Source organism: Dendrobates tinctorius, unplaced genomic scaffold (genome assembly GCF_039654945.1).
Source record: "Dendrobates tinctorius isolate UK_male_01 unplaced genomic scaffold, ASM3965494v1 ptg000156l, whole genome shotgun sequence".
Classification (NCBI taxonomy): domain Eukaryota; kingdom Metazoa; phylum Chordata; class Amphibia; order Anura; family Dendrobatidae; genus Dendrobates; species Dendrobates tinctorius.
The window spans coordinates 1-25,668 of record NW_027361823.1 but is presented as its reverse complement, the minus strand read 5'-3'; the positions used below and the strand labels follow the sequence as shown (position 1 = coordinate 25,668).

The following is a 25,668-nucleotide window of genomic DNA, read 5'->3' as shown; positions in this document are numbered from 1 at the left end:
CGCATGGATACCCTGCTGCGGGTGCCCCCGCGGTAATTTATGTAAGCCACCGCCGTGGCGTCATCCGAGTGAATCCGGACAGGGCGGCCTGCTAGAATGGTGATGAAACCGTTGCAGAGTCAGCCGGATAGCCCATATCTCCAACGAGTTGATCGGGAGACGTGCCTTCTGCGGTGACCACTGCCCCTGGGTCGTGTGGTGGCAAAAAACCGCTCCCCCAGCCGAGGAGGCTGGCGTCTGTTGTGACCACCGGCCACTGATCTGGGGGAAAGGGTTTCCCCTGAAGTGAGGAACTGATCGTCCACCCTCTAGTAACTGTCTAACCTGAGAGGACAACCGGCACCGATGATCGAGTGTGAACGGGTTCTTGTCCCAGGATGACAGGAGGGCATGCTGCAGGGGGCAAAGATGGAACTGGGCGAACGGGATCGCTTCCATCGCCGCCACCATTTTTCCTAGAATTCTTATGCAGAAACGGATGATGTGAGGGACTGGTTGGCGCAGTACCCGCACTCCCTGCCGGAGGGCTAGGGCCTTGTCTCGAGGGAGAATTACCAACCCTCGGCAAGTGTCGAAGGTCATCCCTAAAAAGGACATTCTCTGCGCTGGAACAAGGGATGACTTCTTCACATTGATCAACCACCCTAAGCGGGTAGGAATATCTAGCGTGATGCTGACGCTTTTCTCGCATGCCCGCCTTAAAGGTTCCCTGACTAAGAGGTCGTCTAAGTAGGGGAATACGACTATGCCCCAGGAGTGCAGGATGGCCATGGGGACTGCCATGAGCCTTGTGACCACTCTGTGGGCAGTGGCTAGCCCGAAGGGCATCGCTGTAACCTGAAAATGTAGACCGTTGATTGGGAAGCGTAGAAACTTTTGATGAGGAGGGAAAATGGGGTTGTATAGATAGGCGTCCGGAATATCGATAAAGTTCAAGTATTCTCCCTGCCCCATTGCCGATATGACTGAAACGGAGGGACTCCATCCGGAAATGTCTGATCCTGACAAATTTGTTCAGGAGCTTTAGATCCAAAACGGGCCTGACAGTCCCGTCCTTTTTGGGGACTGCAAACAGATTTGAATAGAAGCCCTGAGTCTTCTCATTTTCTGGTACCAGAATGATGACTCCGTTGTGGCTGAGCGAATCGATGGCTCCTAGTAGAGCTTTTGTCCGGGTATCCACTTTGGGAAGACGGGAAAGAAAGAATTTGTCAGGTATCCCCCAAGACGATTTTATCTTCTACCCTGTGGACACCAGATCTCATACATGTGTGCGACATTGACCAGGCGTGGTGAAACCGGAGTAGGAGGCCGCCTACCTTGCTGGTGCCGCCTGTCAAATGCCCAGATCAATTTGGCTGAAGATCTTTGGGACCTGGATCCCCTCGATCTGAACTGGTTAGTTCGCATCCTCCCCAACGGGTTGGCTCTAGATGAGACCTGTCGGTCCCTATCCTGGTTGGGGCACCCTGATGCGGCAAAATTAGCTGCCATAGTCCTCCCGAGGTTGCAAAAGGCCCGAAAACGCTCCTGAGACGAACGGTGGTTTGACCTTTTGTTCAGGAAGAAAACCGCTCTTGCCCCCTGTGGAGTCGGAGATGAGCTGATTTAACTTCTCTCCGAATAGGTTGCCACACTGGTATGGTAGCGTTGTCAAGGACTTCTTTGAGGCTGAATCAGCCCGCGATGTACTTAACCATAGCGCTCTCCGAATGGAGATTGCATTTGCGGCCGCAAGTGCCACGCAGTTGACCACATCTAAAGATGCATTGATCACGTTGTCCCCCGCCATGGCTATCTGATTTGTGATTTCTGATTCTTCAGCTGGTAGGTCTATGTCTTGCAAGACTCTCTTCCATGATTCTGACCAAAAACCCATGGCCTTGGCTACCCACGTTGCTGCTAACGAGGGAGAGAGTGCTGATCCTGATGCCTCAAACACTGAGTGAGCCAAGTTCTCTATGAGACGATCAGTGGACGGATAGTAGAGATTTGTAGCCAAGCGTGACACAGATGGACCCACCGTTGGGGATTCTGTCCACCCTTTACGGAGATTCGTGGCAAAAGGCTACTTTGCCTCGAGTGCCTTCTGGCCCGAGAACCGCCTGTCCGGCCGTTCTGTGTGTCACTGTATTATGTCCTCAAATTCAGGGTGCAAAATACTCTATGGGGACGCTTGACTTGCTTAAATGACACCTTATGGCCCAAAGCTGGACTGGAATCATCCTCAAGCCCCAGAGTGTGGTTGACAGCTTCTATGAGACCGTCAACCGTTTCCTGACCACCCGGCGCATCTGGGTCAAGGGGCCCGTCCGAGTCGTAGACCGAGCATTGCTCGCTATCAACTGCTGGTGACGGGAAGAGAGAAGCAGAGCTCACGGATGCCGAAGCACCGGGAGACACCGTATAGGTTCGTTTCCCCCCCGGGGCTGCCTGGAGTGAGAGCGGCCCCTGCAGGCCAGAGGCTCCTGTGAGGTAGAGAACCCCTCTAAGACAGGCGAGCAACTGTCCCTGCCCCTATCTGGGGCCCGAAGGGACTCAAAACCTCTCATAAGTGACGCCATAGGTTGCGACAGTGATAACGCTCATTCCGGGGCTCGGTCGCAGGGGAGGGCTCCTGAGGGCGTTCGGACTTGCAGACTTCGCTCTGCGTCCGTCGAAAAAACAGACCGACAGGAGATGCATGCAGCGTATAACAACGTATGCGTCTTAGTTTTTTCCTGACATCCTGTACTTGTCAGGCATCCGCCGGGGGAAGGCGCTCTTTGCTTCGGTTAGCGTAGCCTCTCTGTGGGGCTAGGGGGCAGCACTTACCCAGTCCTGTCCTGTGTCTTCAGCGTGCGATGCGTCGCTTCTTCCTTTTGCGGCCTAGCTTCCTAAATTTTTTCAGCGTCCGCCCAGGCTATGGGGGGTGGGGCGCAGTGACGCCGGGGAATTCCGGTCGCGACCTCGATTTTTACTATCCGCCCGGGGGGGCGGGCGGAACCGCCGGACTCCAGAATCAAGGCTGGGACCGGACCCGCCGCTGCCGGACGCCCGTCTCTGCTGTTGCCCGGGAGAGGCCAAGGGCTCCAGCCCTGTGCCGCTGCAGGAGCCCTCCCTGGCCATCCACCTCCATCCATCTCAGGTAGTGGGGAGGGGGGCCATATGAAACAAGGAGGGTGCAGGCACCCTAGCTCGATCTAACCCCTTCAAGGGGTGAGGAGAGGGACCGTCCGCCGCCTTGCCCCACCGCAGTCTTAGCATTGGTGGGGCAGTGGGGGCCGCACGGACTACACTTGTGCCTCTGTGCAGCCTGGAGTTTCAATACCCTCGGGTGGACAGGGCTGAGTCCGGCATCATGTCCCACGGTGCGGTAGAGGATACGTGGAGGGACACTCGCACGTGCTCGCCCGTTGGTTTGGGGAGATCGGACCATTTCAATAGGATCCGTCGCCCCTATCTCATCTTCATGTGAAAAAAGGGAACATCTGGAAAAAAATCCCTGTTGCGGGAGAGGATACGTGGAGGGACACTTGCACGTGCTCGCCTGTTGTTGGTTTGGGGAGATCAGACCCATTCAATAGGGTCCGTCGCCCGTATCTCACCTCCGTGGTCTGACAATATCCCAGTTGCGGGAGAGGATATGTGGAGGGACACTCGCACGTGCTCGCCCATTGTTGGTTTGGGGAGATCGGACCCTTTCAATAGGATCCGTCGCCCCTATCTCATCTTCATGTGAAAAAAGGGAACATCTGGAAAAAAATCCCCGTTGCGGGAGAGGATACGTGGAGGGACACTTGCACGTGCTCGCCCGTTGTTGGTTTGGGGAGATCAGACCCTTTCAATAGGGTCCGTCGCCCCCGTCTTATCTTCATGGGGAAAAAGAAAAAAAAAAGAAAAAATGGTCAGTCTTGAGACAGACCGACGTGTGCCTCCAGACACTAAGCAAAAAACTGGTTTCCGCTCGCAGTTGGGGCAAGGGTGTATACGGCGGAGGAGGAGCTAACCTCTTTTTTTTCACTTAGTGTTAGCCTCCATGCGGCAGTAGCATACACCCACAGTACCTGTGTCCCCCAATGAGGAGAAGGAGAAATGCAAATTTTGTTACAGAGGGGCACTTGAAAAGCAACAAACAAACAGCCATTCAGAAGTGTCTTTACAAAGCAAGTCAAGTACAGCGGCATCATCAGATCCAAGAGATGTGACAGATCCACATTCTCTTAAATACAAGAAAATAATCATAAAACAGGTGGTATACAAACACGTCACAGCCATGTTCACACCTGTGTGGTGGTTATACACATACTATGATGTGCTGTTTGATCTGCTGGCTGACAGATGAACCACACTGAATTTTTTGGGGGTCTTTTGTCTTGATGGAAAAAAATACCACAGCTCGCTGCATTACTTATCCATCATAGACGATGGAATCTGCCCCCAAGCCTGCGATGCAGATGTGAGCAGATCAAGGAATAGTTCTCCTTATAAACATACGATAAAAAAAGGTGTACGGGGACATGCAGCAGAGTGATGGCAATTTGTAGTAACTTTCCAGTAACTGTCTAGCAGATGAATGAATAAAACGGTACCATCAGGTCAGAGCATTCAGGAATACTTTCTGCCGGCCTTATACAAGAGATATTACGGTAGTCCTCAGCTTCTGGATCGGCCTCAGAGCGCACATTCTTCAGCAACAGACATGTTTCTTCTCAGCAGCTCATCCGCACCATCACATACCAGGAGCCGGAATGCTGCTGCCCTCTAGCTGTGAACGCAGGTCTTACAACTAACCGGAATATTGTGGATGATTTGTGTGAAAATAAGCCCGGAGCCTGACTTCTTCATAAGTGAGGCCTCTCCCCGCAGCCACGATTAAATGTCAGACGTCTACTCTGCAATATGTTACGTCTGACAGTGTGCTGAATCTAGAGGTCTGGAGAGGAGCAGTCAGATGGACATAGCAAACACGCAAGTGCCAGGATGGCAGAGCACTGTTCAGCTGCGAGACGGATCAAGGCAGAGACATAGCGGAAGGCGGTATTCCCATTGTGGTATATTGCTATGACACAATGGTACAAAAGATGGGCAGCTCACGTTTCCATCAAGACGAATTCCCATCTCAGAGTGATGGCATTTCACTAGGATATGCCCTCACTTTATGACAGATGTCGGGTACACAGGGACCCTCACGTGTTACCCCAATAGTGCCATGTACCGGTGCAGAGCACTGGCGGCTATGTGGGAAACTGCAGTCTGGGTCACCTTAATTCAAACTTCAGTATTTCTCGCACATGTGCAGTCACTGTTTTTTCACTGACACAAATAGCTAAAATGGACACAGACAAAAACTCTATTAAAATTAAAGGTAAAAAAAGGATCCTGTACAAGGATGAAAAACATTCAGTTTTTTTATTTCTGTATGTGGCGGCGGTATGGCTTTGCAGCAAAAGCTCAGAAGGGTACACCATACAAAAGCAGTCATGTGTTCCCATAATTCTCAGATTTGAAGGGAGATTCAGAGGTCAGACCCCCACTATCATAAATTAACAATGGATCCTAAAAGTCCGGGGCCGCCCTGCACCAAGCGTATCAGGTTCACTGATATCTGCATCATCAAGAATATAACGGTGGAATAGAGAGCAGTCAGCCTGATTGTGCCTGTGGTCTTCGCAAAAGTGTATTTGGAAACCAGAGGGTCTTCTGCAGCCCCACCATTGTGGGGACTCGGAGGACCCTATGTTAACATACTTCGGCAATTGCTGATCAGGGGAATGAACTCTTGATACCAGTGACCCAGACACTCCGGGCAAAACCTGTATACTTTATAAACCAAATCTTTAATATACACTAAATTTACACACCTTTTTACACTGGTCATCAACGAGCGGTACGACCAGGACGATGATGTTATTGTGAAAGTTGAAGTGAGAAAGGGAGAGCATGAGCTCACACAGACACAGCACCGCCACCTCCGCCAGCCCTTTGTACGCCTTCAGCGACACCACTTCGCTCCTCTTGGTTTTCATTTGCTTCCAATCTGTGTGACAAGAGACAGACAGACTTAGGGATCAGACAACAGTCTAGGAAAATATAATCAGGGATACCAGAGAGGGGCTCGTTGGCTTTCTTGGTCCTGCAGTGTAGCTGGGGGAAAATAGAGTGTCTGTCCTTGTGGGGTGCAGTTATATAGTGCTGGGCGGCCCACCTGATCAGATGGTAATAGGTTATAAATCAGACACTGTGCATCACACATCTGTGTGCTCAGCAGCCCTATGCAAGCCTTATCCATGTGTACAGTGCCTTGCGAAAGTATTCGGTCCCCTGGAACTTTTCAACCTTTTCCCACATATCATGCTTCAAACATAAAGATACCAAATGTAAATTTTTGGTGAAGAATCAACAACAAGTGGGACACAATTGTGAAGTTGAACGAAATGTATTGGTTATTTTAAATTTTTGTGGAAAGTCAAAAACTGAAAAGTGGGGCGTGCAATATTATTCGGCCCCTTTACTTTCAGTGCAGCAAACTCACTCCAGAATTTCATTGTGGATCTCTGAATGATCCAATGTTGTCCTAAATGACTAGTGATGATAAATATAATCCACCTGTGTGTAATCAAGTCTCCGTATAAATGTACCTGGTCTGTGATAGTCTCAGGGTTCTGTTTGAAGCACAGAGAGCATCATGAAGACAAAGAAACACAACAGGCAGGTCCGTGATACTGTTGTGGAGAAGTTTAAAGCCGGATTTGGATACAAAATGATTTCCAAAACTTTAACCATCCCATGGAGCACTGTGCAAGCAATCATATTGAAATGGAAGGAGTATCATACCACTGCAAATCTACCAAGATCTGGCGGTCCCTCTAAACTTTCATCTCAAACAAGGAGAAGACTGATCAGACATGCAGCAAAGAGGCCCATGATCACTATGGATGAAATGCAGAGATCTACAGCTGAGGTGGGACAGTCTGTCCATAGGACAACAATCAGTCGTACACTGCATAAATCTGGCCTTTATGGAAGAGTGGCAAGAAGAAAGCCATTTCTCAAAGATATCCACAAAAAGTGTTGTTTAAAGTTTGCAACAAACCACCTGGGAGACACACCAAACATGTGGAAGATGGAGCTCTGGTCAGATGACAACAAAATCGAACTTTTTGGCCACAATGCCAAACGATATGTTTGGCGTAAAGGCAACACAGCTTATCAACCTGAACACACCATCCCCACTGTCAAACATAGTGGTGGCAGCATCATGGTTTGGGCCTACTTTTCTTCAGCAGGGACAGGGAAGATGGTTATAATTGATGGGAAGATGGATGGAGCCAAATACAGGACCATTCTTAAAGAAAGACCTGAGACTAGGACGGAGATTTGTCTTCCTACAAGACAATAATCCCAAACATAAAGCAAAATGTACAATGGGATGGTATCCAGGTGATAGAATGGCCAAGTCAAAGTCCTGACCTGAATCCAATCGAGAATCTGTGGAAAGAGGTGAAAACTGCTGTTCACAAACAATCTCCATCAAACCTCACTGAGCTCGAGCTGTTTGCCAAGGAAGAATGGGCAACAATTTCAGTCTCTCGATGTACAAAACTGATAGAGACATACTCCAAGCGACTTGCAGCTGTAATCGCAGCAAAAGGTGGCACAACAAAGTATTAAGTTAAAGGGGCCGAATAATATTGCACGCCCCACTTTTCAGTTTTCTAATTTCTACAAAAATTTAAAATAATCAATAAATTTCGTTCAACTTCACAATTGTGTCTCACTTGTTGATTCTTCACCAAAAATTTACATTTGGTATCTTTATGTTTGAAGCATGATATGTAGGAAAAGGTTGAAAAGTTCCAGGGAGCAGAATACTTTTGCAAGGCACTGTATCTGTAATATTAGGTAGCCATCCCCTCAATCAATGGTAGATGTGAGTTATTTCACCAGCAGTGCCTCCACTATTATCCTGCAGTGCTCTAGTATTGTGACCTGGTGTTGGCAAATATGGCTCCTTTTCTTTATGATGTTTATTGCATGCCCGATGCCTAATCCTATAACAATCACAAGTAAAGACAACACAATGAGCGGCAAAAGTGAAGATACAAAAACTGACTGCTCTTCTGGCATTCATAGGGGAAAGGCTGCATGGGCGCTGGGAATGTACAAACATCTTATTACATGAAAAGTCAGATTTCTTTTCTTTACAGTGAATACTGTGATTTTTTTTTTTTACAGTTTGTGAGTCAATAGAGATGGGACGATTTTCTTTGGATTTTTTTATAAGCATTTAGGTGCATTGCTCACAACTCACAGCAGCAACTAAAGGGTTATGAGAGCCAGAAATTGAGCACTGAAGCAGTGTCAGCTACATGTTTTTACAGCTTCCACCCATTGATGATGGCTTTAGCTCCTGAAGTAGTGTCACCCCGTCGCTTACAACAGCGCAGGAAATCGTTAACTAAGGGCTATCCCATCACACAACCCCTGATAACATGCTTATGGGCATACAGACTATATGTCAGTCATGTGGAAGGTATTGCACTGTATGATAAAAGCCAGAGGCACACCTTCAGCACGACAGGAGGTGCCCTGTGTATATACTGAATGTGGTGTGAACAGAATCCAAAAGATAGATCAGGTGTGCACAGATTCTTCTTGTCGGTCTTACATTACCTTTTATTGTTTGCTCCAGGTTTTCCAGATAGAACTTGTACTGACTGACCAGACCTTCTTCAAATTCTCGAAGCTTCTGAGTTTCTTTCTTTACCTATTTAATAAAGTTAAAATAAAAGACGTAAGAAAAAAACAAAAACTAAAAATGAAGAAATATTAATGAACAGCAATTGGTGCCATAAACTAAAACTAGCAGCAAGATGCTGTAAAGTCCACGAACCATTCAATACAGTAACCGATGCCGTTGTGATGGCCGTGTGGCCTAGACATCACACAATCCTAGAAGACCTTGAGCACAAGTGGCAGAAGTCCGGGTATTACGGCAGCTTTCTCCTCACTGCCTGCAGTCAGTGTGCTGCATATTGGTGAAAAATGTGGAAGAAAAATGCTACATGCTGGAGAACAAGCTGTGATCAGCAACTCTTGGCCTGGGAAGAAGAGGTCGTCGGGTCCCGTGACAGAACACACAGTGCCAGAATGAATCCGTCTACAGCTCTGTATATTACAGCCACCAAGATACAGTGGGGAAAAAAAGTATTTAGTCAGTCAGCAATAGTGCAAGTTCCACCACTTAAAAAGATGAGAGGCGTCTGTAATTTACATCATAGGTAGACCTCAACTACGGGAGACAAACTGAGAAAAAAAAATCCAGAAAATCACATTGTCTGTTTTTTTTTCATTTTATTTGCATATTATGGTGGAAAATAAGTATTTGGTCAGAAACAAGCAATCAAGATTTCTGGCTCTCACAGACCTGTAACTTCTTCTTTAAGAGTCTCCTCTTTCCTCCACTCATTACCTGTAGTAATGGCACCTGTTTAAACTTGTTATCAGTATAAAAAGACACCTGTGCACACCCTCAAACAGTCTGACTCCAAACTCCACTATGGTGAAGACCAAAGAGCTGTCAAAGGACACCAGAAACAAAATTGTAGCCCTGCACCAGGCTGGGAAGACTGAATCTGCAATAGCCAACTAGCTTGGAGTGAAGAAATCAACTGTGGGAGCAATAATTAGAAAATGGAAGACATACAAGACCACTGATAATCTCCCTCGATCTGGTGCTCCACGCAAAATCCCGCCCCGTGGGGTCAGAATGATCACAAGAACGGTGAGCAAAAATCCCAGAACCACGCGGGGGGACCTAGTGAATGAACTGCAGAGAGCTGGGACCAATGTAACAAGGCCTACCATAAGTAACACACTACGCCACCATGGACTCAGATCCTGCAGTGCCAGACGTGTCCCACTGCTTAAGCCTGTACATGTCCGGGCCCGTCTGAAGTTTGCTAGAGAGCATTTGGATGATCCAGAGGAGTTTTGGGAGAATGTCCTATGGTCTGATGAAACCAAACTGGAACTGTTTGGTAGAAACACAACTTGTCGTGTTTGGAGGAAAAAGAATACTGAGTTGCATCCATCAAACACCATACCTACTGTAAAGCATGGTGGTGGAAACATCATGCTTTGGGGCTGTTTCTCTGCAAAGGGGCCAGGACGACTGATCCGGGTACATGAAAGAATGAATGGGGCCATGTATCGTGAGATTTTGAGTGCAAACCTCCTTCCATCAGCAAGGGCATTGAAGATGAAACGTGGCTGGGTCTTTCAACATGACAATGATCCAAAGCACACCGCCAGGGCAACGAAGGAGTGGCTTCGTAAGAAGCATTTCAAGGTCCTGGAGTGGCCTAGCCAGTCTCCAGATCTCAACCCTATAGAAAACCTTTGGAGGGAGTTGAAAGTCCATGTTGCCAAGCGAAAAGCCAAAAACATCACTGCTCTAGAGGAGATCTGCATGGAGGAATGGGCCAACATACCAACAACAGTGTGTGGCAACCTTGTGAAGACTTACAGAAAACGTTTGACCTCTGTCATTGCCAACAAAGGATATATCACAAAGTATTGAGATGAAATTTTGTTTCTGACCAAATACTTATTTTCCACCATAATATGCAAATAAAATGAAAAAAAAAACAGACAATGTGATTTTCTGGATTTTTTTTTCTCAGTTTGTCTCCCATAGTTGAGGTCTACCTATGATGTAAATTACAGACGCCTCTCATCTTTTTAAGTGGTGGAACTTGCACTATTGCTGACTGACTAAATACTTTTTTGCCCCACTGTATCTGTATCTAACTACGATTGCTTCAAACAATGATGGACTGCAAATTCACTGGAGTACTACTACTCCTACCGCTCTGATTCATTAGGATAACTGCAGGGCCTTATATCTTCCGAGGACAACATTGGACAAGGTCCAGCAAGCTTCAGATCAAAGGAGTCTACAAAACTGTCTGCCAACACCCAAAGTCTGGGGTCATTAAGTCAATATGTGTATACAGTAGTATCAGCAAAAGCATTGCTTGCCCTACATGTCACCTACAGGAGCCTTTATGACCTCACATCCATAGACCGTGATATACAGCTAGTCCTCACTTTCTGCAGCTCATCAGTGGGAATTTTTTCCATTCATCAATACTGAATTCAAGTATAATTGCTGGACGTGGGCCGGGCTCACAATCTCTGTGCTAAATCCTCCCAAAGGTGTTTGATAGGGGTGAACTTTGTACCGAGCTTTGTGCACTGGGGCACAGCCACACTGAAACAGAAAAGGGCCTTCCACAAACTGTTCCCAAAAAGCTGGAAGCTGCAATTATACAAAATGTCTTCTTATGCTAAAGAAAATGGCTTTCCCGTCTCTGGAACAAAGGGGCCTGGGCCAACCCCTGTAAAACAACCCCATAGCATCATCCCGCCACCATCAAACTTTACACTTAGGACACTGTAGACAGGGCGCTTTCACATTACGCTCAGGCACCTGTTCAGTGGCCCTTCCGAACCACAGTCAAAACAGGATTTGGATGTATGCGCCGACAGGGCCATAAACTATAATAGTGCTGGCAGAGTGAACATGCACTATGCCGTGCATCATTCTCAGGCTTAGGCGCCAACTGGAGGTGGACACACCAACATAGTAGACTGTGGCTAGGTGTCCGCCTCCCGTAGTCATACACGCCCAAAAATGATGCATGTCAGAGCAGGGCTGTGCAGTCAGTAAGCCAAACCTTCGACCCCACAGCTATTGTCACTACTGAGCATGTACATAAAGTGCAGCACAGATTTATCTCCACTAAGAGCCGAGATCCTTTAGATCAGGAACAGAGCAGACATTTATAGGACATTTCATAACTTTCCCAAATTCTTATGAAAACATTTACAGCACATCCTGCATTGTACTACTGTACCCAATGTATTATATATTTTAGGAGTCGGTCCATTTTATACCAACTCCACAGCCCAGTGCTGGAGAACACGCTCGATCTGTTGGCACAACTATAGTCAATGACAGGGGTGGGCAATTAATTTTGCCATGGGGCCGCATTAGAAATTGGGATGGTGTCAGAGGGCCGGACTAATATAATTAACTCAGTTGTACCCAATACTATATGTGTATATAATATATAGTATACATATGCTATCTTTTCATAAACAAACAGTATGTTAAACAATGCAAAGATTTACAATACAATGAAAATATGGAGGACCTAATTACATCTTTATTTAATGATGAGATGATGAACTGCAACCAGCTTGTGATTGTTCACTATAATAATTGTTAACTTTAACGGTGTTTGGAAAAACTTGCTATTTTAGGTCAAGATATCATGTTAGTTTTTAAAAGACCGGCATCCCTTTAACTTAGCAAAGAACAGTAAATGAAACATTTCAATAACATGAAACTGTTCAATGAGAGTAATCTAGCCTGTTTTGGGCCTGAACAAGTTCACTGAAGTTAGGTTCAATATCTGAGGTGAATATGCGAAGAATAGCACACAAGTGATCACCACTGAGAGAGGATCTGTACCTGGATTTGTTGAATTTCATCAGTGAGAATGTTTGTTCACATACGGAGGTAGATCCAAAGAGAACTAACATCCTCTGAGCATGCCTCCTTAGGTTAGGAAAGTTTTCCTCCTTGAGAGAAGAATAAAACTGCAGCAGTGACTCTGATTTAAAAAGCTCTGCCAGTAGATTGTCAGACTGCAGATCAATGAGTTCTAACTGGACATCTTGTATGTCTCCGCATGTTTAGTCTCGTAATGGCGACTCAAAATGTAATCTTTAAACACAGCTAAGTGCTCTCCACAAACTAAGCACTCAGCTTTACCTTTGGCTTCAGCAAATTAATATTTGGAAGTCCATTCCTTGTTAAAAACTCTGCATTCTGCATCAATATTTCTTTTTTTAGCCGACATATTTAAGGGCTATAACAGCTAACCTTGCCTAATTCTTCCAATGGGAGTCTCTGCCCAAGTTTCAGAAGAACGTGGCTGCTGCAGGGGACAGGGGAGAAAGCAAGTGGTATCCGTGTACCACTCCTGTACTGCTCACAGGGGCTTTATTAGGCGCTGACCACTCTACCCAGAGTCCCAGACCCTGGCCTGACATAAACACCCAGTCCAGACCCAAACACCCAGTCCAGACCCAAACACCCAGTCCAGACCCAAACACCCAGTCCAGACCCAAACACCCAGTCCAGACCCAAACACCCAGTCCAGACCCAAACACCCAGTCCAGACCCAAACACCCAGTCCAGACCCAAACACCCAGTCCAGACCCAGTCTAAAGTAATTGATGCTAGCCTTACGTTGCACCACAGTGTCACTGGTCTGCTTGCAGCAGTATAGATCACACCACGCCTCCATGCCCGCACGGTTTAGCACAGAGTTGGAGGCGTGGTGTGATGTATACTGCTGCAAGCAGACGCCACCAATGGCATCTACGCAGCCCTCTCAGACCACGCCCCCCTCCAGCCTCGACCAGTCAGCGCCGCAGGTCTGGTGTGTGGGCGGTGCGCTGGAGGCAATGTTTCTGCGCCGCTCACAGGAGGTCGGGGTCCGCTCCGCTCACCGCCGCGTCTGCCGGGACTCCTCTGCTTCCTGCTTTCCTCATGAATGATTCATGAATGATTCATGAGGAAAGCAGGAATCGGAGAAGTCCCGGACCCCTCCGCAGGCCGGTCCGGCTGTGTTCACACACAGCGTTTTTTTTAGCGGTTTTTACCGCGGTTTTCACTATAAAATCGCTAAAAATAAGCTGCACAGTCATTTCTATGCATTTTGCACATTGATGCATTTTTTACCGCGAAAAAAACGCATCGCGGTAAATAACGCAGCATGCACATTAATTTTGCGGATTTTTCCGCGGTTTTGGCTTCTTCCATGCGTTTAGAAACCTCTGCGGAAAAAAAATGCATCAAAACCGCGCAAAAAAAGCGCCGCGGAAAAATAGGTGCGGTTTCTGGGAAGGGATTCAGGTTTTTGAGCAGAAATTTTCTGCAACGTGTGCACCTCATAAGTAGTGGGCAGGCCGGATGCGGCCCGGGGGCCGCTCCTTGCCCAGGTCTGGTCTATGACCTCGGCGACACAAGTCCAAATCCCGTTTTGCAGGACGTACGGACGTATGCTACGAACAGGTGCCTAAACACAACGTGAAAGCAACCTCAGGGAGGTGACGTTCTCCTGGCGTTAACTTAGACTCATCCATCAGACTGCCAGACACGGAAGATTGAGGCGTGCCTGCAGCTGCTCGGCCATGGAAACCCATGCCATGAAGTTCACGGCTCACAATTATGGTGCTGATGTGAATACCAGATGAGGTTTGGTCTCTGCAGTTATTGAGCATTTGTGATTTTCATGCACATTAGCACTTGGTTACCCCACTCTGCAACTTTATGTGGTCTTCCACTTCATGGCTGAGTTGCTGTGGTTCCTTCTATTTTTCTATATCACTCACACCTGACTGCAAATATATTAAGAGGGAAGAGAGGTCATGAACGGACTTGTCACACCAGTGATGGCCTATTAAAGGACCACACTGGTATCAGGGTGCTCTTTAGTATGTGCCATTGTATCTCTAATTTTAATAGAGGCAGACAGCACGGAGAGGGCCTGGAGGTGATACATCTGCGGTAATGCGACTGAATGAGGAATACCTATCTCCATACAGTTTATCTTCCATGTACAGATACAGGAATCTTTATCTAAATAAAGTCTTAATTAACTGAACATATTGGAAGATACAATATATCAAAATTTAGCGGCCACTTCCCACAAGCACTGTAATCAGACAAGGTTCCATCGCAGTAATGTAACATAGAAGATGAATGATCATTACAGGAGGAGAAAGCAGATTTCTCTTAAATAAAATATACAGTTGCTCATTTTCATGTGTAGTATTGATTTATGAAATCTATCGCGGAAAAATGGAAAGAGTGGAAGGGAGCGGATGAAATGTCCACTGACAGTTTCCATGTAGCCAAGTTCAATAGATTTACTGATGAATTCAATATGTAACTAACTTCTTTTTCATTGGAATTAGCAGAACCCGCCCTGGATCCTTTTCTATATTCTACAGGTTTTCCCTACCATGGCGCACCCAGTCACTAGCCATTGAGTGCCTGCCATATTGCACAGGGTTTTAAGAAATGTGACATGAATGAGGAGTCGGATATGACTGATAAGACACTCCAAAGATACTGGACAGCGGAGGTGAAATCATTAAAGTGGTAATGAACGCCAGGGGCTTCTATGAGCTATATCAGGTATACATGGAGAAGAGCAGGGGTCCAGGGCAGCCTGGAGGGGCTACAACAAAGAGTGAGGCGAGCAAATAGTGTGTAATTGGGATACACTAAACGTTCCGTTGGTGAGGTATGAAGAGAGCCAGGAGAAGGCCAAATAGGAGGGAGTTGTCAGACCAATATTGTGCCATCAAATCTTAGAGAATACCATTTTAAGAGGAATAATGAAAAAAAAAAAAACCCTTACATGTAACCAATACGTATGCTTGTTTGTCTGGTATTCTCCATGTCCTGTTTACAGGTAGCAACTGTTCTTCTACTCCAGCATGTATTTCTGTTACTATTCAGTGTGAGTTGGGGTTATTTGACGTTCCTTTGTGAGTCACTGTTTTTCTAGTTCCCTTATAAGTATTGGTTATACCGTAATGAATGATATGTATTACATCCCCTTAAGGCCCCGTCACACTAAGCGATCTTGGTAGCGAGATCGCTGCTGAGTCATAACTTTTGTGACGTAACAGCGATCTCACCAGCGAGATCGCGGTGTGTGACAGCGATCAGCGAGCGGCCCCCCTGCCGGTATCGCTGATCGCTCTGGGAAATCTCTGGACATTTCTTTGGTCGCTGGTCTCCCGCTGGCCAGCACGCATCGCTGTGTGTGACAGGCGGGAGACCAGTGATCAGGTGTAAAAAATAATAATAATTAAAAAAAAAAAAATATATTGTTATTCTCACCTTCCGATGTCCTGCGCAGTCTTCCGGCCTCTCTCCACGCTCCGGTCCCAGTGATCCTTTGCACGAATGACCGCGAGACGTCGCTGCCGCGAGACCGTGACATTCTCGCGGTCATTCTCGCAAAGGATCACTGGGACCGGAGCGTGGAGAGAGGCCGGAAGACTGCGCGGGACATCGGAAGGTGAGAATAACAATATTTTTTTTTAATTCTATTTTTTACAGGGGTGACCAGCGATGCCGCACGCTCGGCATCGCTGTGCTGATCGCTGGTGAAGCTGTCTGTGTGACAGCTCACCAGCGATCACATAGCGACTTACTAGCGATCCTGACACCTTGATATCAGTGTCGGGATCGCTGGTAAGTCGCTTAGTGTGACGGGGCCTTTAGCCCTCATAACAATACTATTCTGTGTCTACATATAGTTGCTGCCCATGAGCGTGTAGTTTATGGGACTGGCGCCACCTTGTGGTCTCCCACTTTTTAGAATTCTCCTTTTGAATGTGTTTTCAATTCTTTGTATTTGACATAATAAAATTCATATGACACTGTGGTTCTTGAGTACGGTTCTCTTTCTAGGAGTCTACCTTGGTATGTACTGAACCAATCATGACGTCCATACAGAAATACATTCTGGCAGATTTTTGGTATACTACTGGTAATTATGATGTCGTGCCAGTGGACATTCTCATTTATGTTACAATATTGCAACTCACGTAAAGTAAAAATAATTATAGAAGTGTTCTCATGCAAAGATCCATGTGGTCAAGCCGCCAAGCCCATTGTAGCTCCACTTTTAAGGCGATGCATCACTTACTGGCACTTGCCTCCAATTAGAAATGTAGTACAGTTTTCCTGTATGCTGAGCTGTGTATGACCCCGCCCCCACCACGGATTGGCAGCTTTCTGCCTATGCAGTGTACAGGACGCTACCAGTCAGAAGCGGGGTTACACATAATATGGAGGACTAAATGTCAGCAGGTTTACTAGTCCTCTTCATAAAATAACTTGAATCAGCAGGAGATTATCAACATACTGCAAGCTGCCCAGTGATACACTGCTGGAGTACAGTTCTTTGCCCCTATTTTTTGTTGCTTTTAGATTATGTGGCCAAAATCTGGTTCCATATTGCACTTAATTGCGTTTTTTTTCAGGTTTTTTTTGTTTTTTATTATCTGTAAACCCTGTATTGTACTGTGCAACTGAAGAGATAGAGCTACATACACAAGCTAAAATCACCAGCGTTGTCACCAGACAATCTACAAGGGTTTCAGGCCATGCTGTGCAGTCTCAGATCAGTAGCATGCGTTATGTGTAGTGAAATTGTGCCAAATTCAAGGTGGAAATTCTACACATGTCAATCAAAGCAGCTATAATCTGCTGGCACAGATCGCTCCTCTTTTTAGGTGCCAATTATAAAAATGTTATGTCTCACCCTGGCATTCTTTTCTTCTTCTGTCAGCGGGCGAATCTTGTAGGACGGGGAAATATCCTTAAATATTTCCAGTAGTGAAATCAGCACAAGCTTCCGAACCGTTACTGCCACTGTGGAGTCCTGCTCCATCAACATGGAACGCAGCTCCTTCAGCTTTTTTATCTATTGGGGTAAATAAGAATATCCATTAATATCAAATTTCCTCATCAATGTTTCTAGCTGTCCGTTCTACTGAAACAGAGCTTTAAATCCTCAGCACAGACAAAGATTTACCATAGACATAGGCCACACTGGGACAAGCTATTTTTTCAATGCAGTTTGTGACATGATACAAAGTTAAAAAAAATATAATAAAAGTAGTATATTGAGAGATTGGGCCATCATTCACATTGCTCTATTAGTTGGACCATTTTATAGACCTGACTACTTGCAGAGGAATGAAAAATCCTTTGCTTTCTGTCCAAAATGAAAATGTTTGAGCTAATCTGCTTCCTTCATTAAAAATATAAACCACACACGCTGCTCTCAGGATCTGCCAGAATAGCGGAGGCCAAGGTTGCAATGTGAACTTTCTTTTCTTCCAGCGTGGCTCTCCTGTGCTCGATCAGTTCCTCCGTGCTCCGTACAGGAATCGGCTCTGCAGACTCAACTGCGAAGAGAGACGGATCCACCATCAGCAAATGGGATATAAACTACACCCGAGTGTGCACACTGACTATCAAAGGGTCCAATATCAAACAATTCTCAAGTCACAGAAAACAAGAGGCTGCATGACATGTAGTGGCCGCGTTGCTTTCTTCTTCCAAAATAGTGGCAAAAGCATTGAGACTCCACAGTGAATGCAGCAAAAAAATGAATCACAGCCACAATATGAAGGAGCCATTATTTATTATGAAAGCAGCAAGGAGGAGTTCGTTTTTCTGACCAGTCATAATTGCATCATCCTCCTTGTGTTAGCTTTCATACAAATAAAAGGTATGCTGCTGCAATTTGCCTTTATAGAGATCATAAGGACAAAATTATATAATATACACACATGTATACAAACGCACACGTATACATACATACACATCATAGAGTACAAAGGTGTTTTTTTTCTTGCAATGGGCCCATATGGTAAATGTATATGACTGTAATAATGTCTGAATTAATGTGCACAAATCACATACTATCTCAATGGAAAACTGCGGAGATGGCATAAGGCACAATGTTCAATGGTAATACATTAACAGGGGAATATTCGGGCAGGATTTTCCTTGGAAAATAGTTACCAGACATCTCTATAAACCTTTATTCTACCAGCTGTGGCTCTTATAGTAACAGAATTCAGCGCTCAGGAGTTACCTTCAGGCTCTTCGGCCTCCATCTCCTCTTCTTCATCCTGATTCTCAGCAGAGACAACTGCAGAAGACAGACAAGCTGTTGTAAGAGGTCAGGCTTAGCGCCTGTGAGGATCCAGCCCCACAGCAATGCTGGCGAGCAATAATGCAACCACAATCTCAATGTTCCTAAAAGTCAGGTCACGCTGCATCATAAAAAAGCTCACCAAGTATAAGGCACGTTCCCCCCCATGTAGGAAAACACAAGTAGCGATACGTTCTGGGTGACCCGCTATTATACTGCCACTTGTGAGAGGCCCAGCCTAAACTAACCCTTCCTACATCACTATAGCAAAATGCAGTTACCTGGCTTCTCCATACTCTGGGGAATTATTCCACTTTTATCTTTGATGGGCAAAAGATGAATAACTTCTTTCTCAGGTTCTATCTTCATGCGTCTGGGAGTCTTCTCATACTTATCAATCACACTGTCCCGTTTTCGTTTTGCGGCATGAACTGGTTCGCTAATAATCAGAAGAGATTGTCAAAAATTCTCTCTGCATCTTGTCATTCAGTTACACAAGTGTAAAGGTTTTTGTTATATGGGCTGATGATTGTCCGCACGAACATTCTGCCTGTGTTCACCCGCAGCCGTCACGCTTCAACCCTAATCCACATTAGCCCTCTGGCGCAAGGCTAGCTCCACTGTTTTCCTGCATACTCACCTAATCTTGGACACGTTTAGAAAAAGGTCACAAAGCCTCACCATAAAAGATCATTACATCCAACATTGCCACATGTGGCTGCGATTCCAGTGACACGTAGCAATAAGATAGATGATTGTGCAGGGAAACAGTGGACAGAACATATAGGCACAGGGATGCTGTGGTCTTATACATCAACATTTAAAAATGCACATGATTAAATACAGTTTCCAAGGTTAAGAAATGCAAAGTGAAAAAAATTGCATGGTCCATGTGATATACAACATTTGTTTTTTTTCTTTTGCACCCATAGACTTGAATAAGAGAGTCTCATCCAAACTAGAGAAAAAGACCAGTGAAAGCTGATTTTTTTCATTCCCATGTGAAAAAACTGTCATCTGAATAGCCTTATTGAATAACATTGGTCCGTGGTGCACTGTCATATTTACTTGGACAGCATACATGCATGTAATTAGCTAATCTGAGCAAGCCCTAAAGACACATAGTGATATGGATGAAAACTAAGCTTTCCTGACACATCCTCCAATATCAGCAATGTTCTAATATTCTCCGGTGATGGGAACTGTTCCCATTACTGGCAGGTGTGATTCCAGTTTGTCTTTACATCGCAGACTGTCCCAAGTGATCGGCCTTAGTATGGGCACCCATATACTGTAGATTAAAACCTAAGGCTATGTGCACATGTTGCAGATTCAGCTGCAGGTTTTTCCACGCGGATCCGCAGGTAAAACAGCAGGTAAAGTTACCTGCGGTTTTCCTGGGGATTAGCCCTGCGGTTTCACACCTCCACTATGTTAAAGGTGTGAAACCGCTGTGGAATCCGCACAATTGACATGCTGCGGTTTGTAAACCGCAGCAAAACCGCGCGGAAAAAAACGCAGCGAGAGCACAGCGGTTTTGAAAAGCCATAGGGTTACATGGTACTGTACCATGTCAGCGGAACTGCTGCGTTTCCGCAGGGCAAAAAACGCAGCAGAATCTGCAACATGTGCACATAGCCTAACCTTCAACATTCATCTCTCTCTGAAATACATATTCCACCATATTAAAAACAAGAGCGAGAGAATGCATCTCCGGTCACAGAGTGACCTTTAGCCTTAGTAGAACCGTGGGCAGAGATTAATAAACGTGGCACTCACAGCACTTACTGGAGAGCAATAGCACCTAAATAACATATCAGAAAATCATGGTTGTTTAAGCTGATAGAGCCCTCAAAAATGGTACCCCAAAAAGGCATTCACCCTGATACAGCTGCTTGGGTCACATCGAAGCATTGCAATACAGTCCGTGATAATCAGATACGACTAGAGCGGTATAGCGTCAGCTCCATAGATAACACATCACTAGTATTGTAAGGGTGTAGAGAAGTGAGCAGTCAGGTGTGTTCGCACTACATGAGTTAGTAACGCAGCAGTTTGCTTTCCCTGCAGCTTCTCTCCCATGTTACCTGCCGCTCCCACAAGCGACGGCTCTACACTGTAGGAAAAGTTTCATGTCAACTCTATGGGAATCATTTTCAAAACAGACATTGTGATATCTCTAAAGTCAGAATTTTGGGTGGACTTTTTTTTTTTTTCATTATGTCCTGTGGCAACAAGTTAAATTCAGACTCACAATGAGCATTTCTCCGTCCTCCTACTACTCTGGAAGCGCCATACCTGGCTGAGAGATCCCTGGTTAAAAAGGATGCCCTTTGAGCCATTTCTCGCATTAGCTGCAGGTCATCTTCATCTATCATGTCCAAGGGAAGAGATTCCTCATCCAATTCCTCCTCTTCATTAACTGCAGGAAAAAAAAAGAAATAAAAAGTATTAACAGATATTTCACTATGTCCCTTAAAGCTTAAAGGGTTTGTACCAAGATCTGAAATTATCCGCTTTTGGCCGTTTCTGCCAGTGAGAATGAATGTATCAGCGGTGCGAGTGTTGGACCTCCTCTCCATTCAGAAGGGTTTCTTTAGCGCTCCATCCTTGGTACCAGAGAGATAAGTGGATGGGCCCCCGCGATCAGGAAGTTATCAGACATGCGACAGCATGAAATCTTGGTGCAAATCCTTTAATATAACAAATACTAAAGGGGTTTCCCCACAATCAGAAACCTTAGATGATAGTAGGTCAAACACTCATTGGGCTGACAGTGAACTCTCCCAACTACCCCATATACAGGAGCATTCAGCCTGCCACCGTGCACATCATCGGTGAGAAGGCGGCTTTCTCCAGACCTTCCTCCAACGACCAGAAAGCAGAGAAAACGTTTATGCTGCAAGGAGCATTTAAAGCATCAGTCTTAAATAAAAAGCTCCCTAATTGTAAGGTGTGTCACGTTTCTAGAGAGGCGCACACCTCATAATAAATTTGGTGCACCTTTGGGCTTTTTGAAATGACTGTATGCCAGCTATGAGCAGGCATAGATCGCTGATATAATTTACGCCAATCTGTAGTGCAGTGGTTGATCGTGCCTTCTACTAAGCCCCACATATTTGTTATAAAAGTGACCAAGTTGGCACAAAACTTTAGAAAAAGATACAAATTTTTTCAGAAACACAGCTTTCATAAAAATGAGAGAATTTTTGTTTTACACACAGGAGTTGATAAATGTCCGCACTATATGAATACATGAAGAGTCACCATCCCGCTATTACCTTGCGGCTTCTTCTTAACCTCATCGAGGGGTTTCGGTGCTTTGGATGCCACATCTCGCACAGCTTGGCGGAGCTGCTTCTGCTCTTTCCTGCGTTTCTTCGCTGAACTCTCCTGCTTAAATTGCTTATTCTTTAGCTTGTTGTTAAGTTTTACCTTGCTGGTCTTCAGGAGCTTGCGAAAGCTTGGAGCTTGCTTACGATTTCTTCTCTAGAAAAAAAGATGACAAGTCACAAGAGTAATTAACGGAGTTTGAGTAATCTATAGCCGAAAATATCATGAACTCTGTCACCTGCACTCAAGTAATGGCTTTTATTGAATTGAAGATCCAAATGTTCTGCTAATATGGAAAGGACTGATGCCATTGTAGGCGGCCCCAGACCGCTGAGCCCAGTGATTGACAGCAGCCATCATCATCACCGACATCAACAAGATCAAGGGAAGCAACAGAGTGCGCCACGATGTGCAGACTATGACCGCTCCCCAGAGGCAACGCAATCGCCCTACTGGTGACTAGAATTATACTTGAGGAACAAGGCAGGAGGGCACGCGTCAGCTTCTGCCCACTCCCTCTGTGCTGCAACTGGCGGAGGAGTTGTGGGGCAGAGGCTAGCCTTTATGAGCAGGGGTCATACAGAATTCTCAATAACTTATTCTATGTGGCAGCTGGACACAAAGTAATATATTAAAATATACAAGGAGATGTCTGTGATACACTTCTGTGTCCTATCCCTTTTTTCACAGATGCAACACATACCCATTATAATCTATGGTATTATTTACACGGTTGTGTTTTTTTCACGGACGCAAGAGATCAGCTTCAAATACACACTACCGTTCAAAAGTTTAGGGTCATTTAGAAACTTCCTTATTTTTGAAAAAAAAGCACAGTTTTTTCCAGTGAAGCTAACATTAAGCCTGGGTTCACACATAGCGAAACTCTCGTGGAAATTACCACGAGAATTCCGGAATTCCATTCCGCGGGAAAATCTCATTTTAAATTCCCGCGATTTTCCAGCGGAAAAACTAGCATTTTGCAAGCGTAATTAGCTTGCAGAATTACCAGCGTTTTCCAAGCGATCTGGAGCATCGCTTGGAGAACTGATTGACAGGCTGGTCACACTCGTCAAACATAGTGTTTGACGACTGTGACCAACTTTTCACTATTGAGGCCGCCTATGCGGCATCAATAGTAGAAGATAGAATGTAAAAAATAATAATAATAAAAAAAATATTGTTATTCTCACCTTCCGACGTCCCGCGCTGCCTTCCCGCCTCTCTCCACGATCCCGGTCCCAGTAAGCCTTTGGGAAAATTACTGCGATGACGTCTGTTCTCGCAGGATCGCGACGTCGCGCGAATGACCGCGAGACTTCGCGATCCCGCGAGAACGGACGTCATCGCTCGCAAAGGCTTACTGGGAACGGGAGCGTGGAGAGAGGCGGGAAGGCTGCGCGGGACGTCGGAAGGTGAGAATAACAATATTTTTTATTTTAAATTCTATTTTTTACAGGGATATAGTACCCAAAGCCCGGAGGACAGTCTCCTCTCCTCCGGACGGTGGGTACCATCCGCAAATGTTCTGCTTACTTTTCGCATGGTGTGCACAGCCACATGCGGAAAGCAAGCAGAACAATGCATTCCTATGGGTGCGGGATCGCCGCGATTCCGCGAAATTAATGAGCATGCTGCGTTTTTTACCGCGAAGCGATTCCGCTGCGGTACAAACCGCAGCATTAGCACAGCATTGCGGAATCCCATAGGAATGCATGGGATGCTTATTTTTCACGTTTTCGCGGCAAAATCGCGCGGTTAAAACGCCACTTGTGAACTCAGCCTAAATGATTCAGAAATACACTCTATACATTGCTAAAGTGGTAAATGACTATTCTAGCTGCAAACGTCTGGTTTGTAATGCAATATTTTCATAGGTGTATAGAGACCCATTTCCAACAACCACCACGCCAGTGTATTTATGGTTCTTTGAGCTTGCTGTGTAAGAACGCTAATGGATGGTTAGAATACCCTTGAAAACCCTTGTGCAAGTATGTTAGCACAGCTGAAAACAGTTTGGCTGATTAGAGAAGCTATAAACCTGACCTTCCTTTGAGCTAGTTGAGAATCTGGAGCATTATATTTGTTGGTTCCATTAAACTCTCAAAATGGCCAGAAAAAAAGAACTTTCAAGTGAAACTCGACAGTCTATTCTTGTTCTTAGAAATGAAGGCTATTCCATGAGAGAAACTGCTAAGAAACTGAAGATTCCCTACAATGGTGTGTACCAGAATAGAAAGAGAAGTGGGAGGCCCCGCTGCACAACTGTGCAACAAGACAAGTACATTAGAGTCTGTAGTTTGAGAAATGTACGCCTCACAGGTCCTCAACTGGCAGCTTCATTAAATAGTACACGCAAAATGCCAGTGTCAACGTCTACAGTGAAGAGGCGACTCCGGGATGCTGGCCTTCAGGGAAGAGTGGCAAAGAAAAAGCCATATCTGAGACTGGCTAATAAAAGGAAAATTAATATGGGCAAAAGAGCACAGACATTGGACAGAGGAAGACTGGAAAAAAGTGTTAAGGACAGACGAATCCAAGTTTGAGGTGTTTGGATCACACAGAAGAACATTTGTGAGACACAGAACAACTGAAAAGATGCAGGAAGAGTGCCTGACGCCATCTGTCAAGCATGGTGGAGGTAATGTGATGGTCTGGGGTTGCTTTGGTGCTGGTAAAGTGGGAGATTTGTACAATGTAAAAGGGATTTTGAATAACGAAGGCTATCACTCCACTTTGCAATGCCATGCCATACCCTGTGGTCAGCGCTTGATTGGAACCAGTTTCATCATACAACAGAACAATGACCCAAAGCACACCTCCAAATTATGCAAGAACTATTTAGGGAAGACGCAGGCAGCTGGTAGTGCCCATCAAGCCAAACCACCTTGTGGGAGGGGCTTCTGTAAGCATGGGGTGAAATTTCTCCAGATTACCTCAGCAAATTAATTGCTAGAATGCCAAAGGTCTGCATTGCTGTAATTGCTGCAAAGGGAGCATTCTTTGATGAAAGCAAAGTTTGAAGGAGAAAATTATTATTTCAAATAAAAATCTTTTTTTCGAACCTTCTCAATGTCTGGACTAAATTTTAAATTCATTTAGCAACTCATTTGATTAATAAAAGTATGAGTTTTCATGGAAAACACAAAATTGTCTGGGTGACCCTAAAGTTTTGAACGGTAGTGTATGTACGGGCATTAACGGAAATAGCAAGTGAATAAAGACAGACAACGTACAGACAAGAAATACAGGTTATATAAACACAAACTACAACATGTTCATAATAGAGCTAATGTCCAACGTGAAGTGCCCTATTAGGCCTGTTTCACACTTCAGTTTTTTCTGTCAGTCAAAATCCGCCAAAATAGCGGAAAACGGATCCGCAGGCGGACTGACAAACGGGGGTGAGCGGAATGGCGGATGTACGGATCCGCCGAAGGTAAAAATTTAAAGGAACCGTGCCTGGGGAAAGAGAGAGAGAGAAAGAGAGAGAAAGAGAGAGAGAGAGAGAGAAAGAGAGAGA

At 45.5% G+C, this 25,668-nt stretch overlaps 1 protein-coding gene across 1 annotated transcript in view; it reads right to left on the bottom strand.

Moving 5' to 3' along the window:
* NOC3L (NOC3 like DNA replication regulator) overlaps positions 1 to 22,336 on the bottom strand; it is a 90,599-nt gene extending 68,263 nt beyond the window's left edge. Inside the window, exons 1-8 of the mRNA XM_073548122.1 lie at positions 22,094 to 22,336; positions 21,111 to 21,234; positions 19,094 to 19,251; positions 18,753 to 18,809; positions 17,927 to 18,057; positions 17,409 to 17,570; positions 8,656 to 8,749; positions 5,844 to 6,019 (exon numbers count right to left, since the gene is read on the bottom strand). Of these exons, the coding sequence (XP_073404223.1) occupies positions 5,844 to 6,019; positions 8,656 to 8,749; positions 17,409 to 17,570; positions 17,927 to 18,057; positions 18,753 to 18,809; positions 19,094 to 19,251; positions 21,111 to 21,190 (858 nt within the window). The 5' untranslated portion in view covers positions 21,191 to 21,234; positions 22,094 to 22,336. The remainder of the gene's footprint in view (positions 1 to 5,843; positions 6,020 to 8,655; positions 8,750 to 17,408; positions 17,571 to 17,926; positions 18,058 to 18,752; positions 18,810 to 19,093; positions 19,252 to 21,110; positions 21,235 to 22,093) is intronic.
* Between the last annotated feature and the right edge of the window lie 3,332 nt (positions 22,337 to 25,668).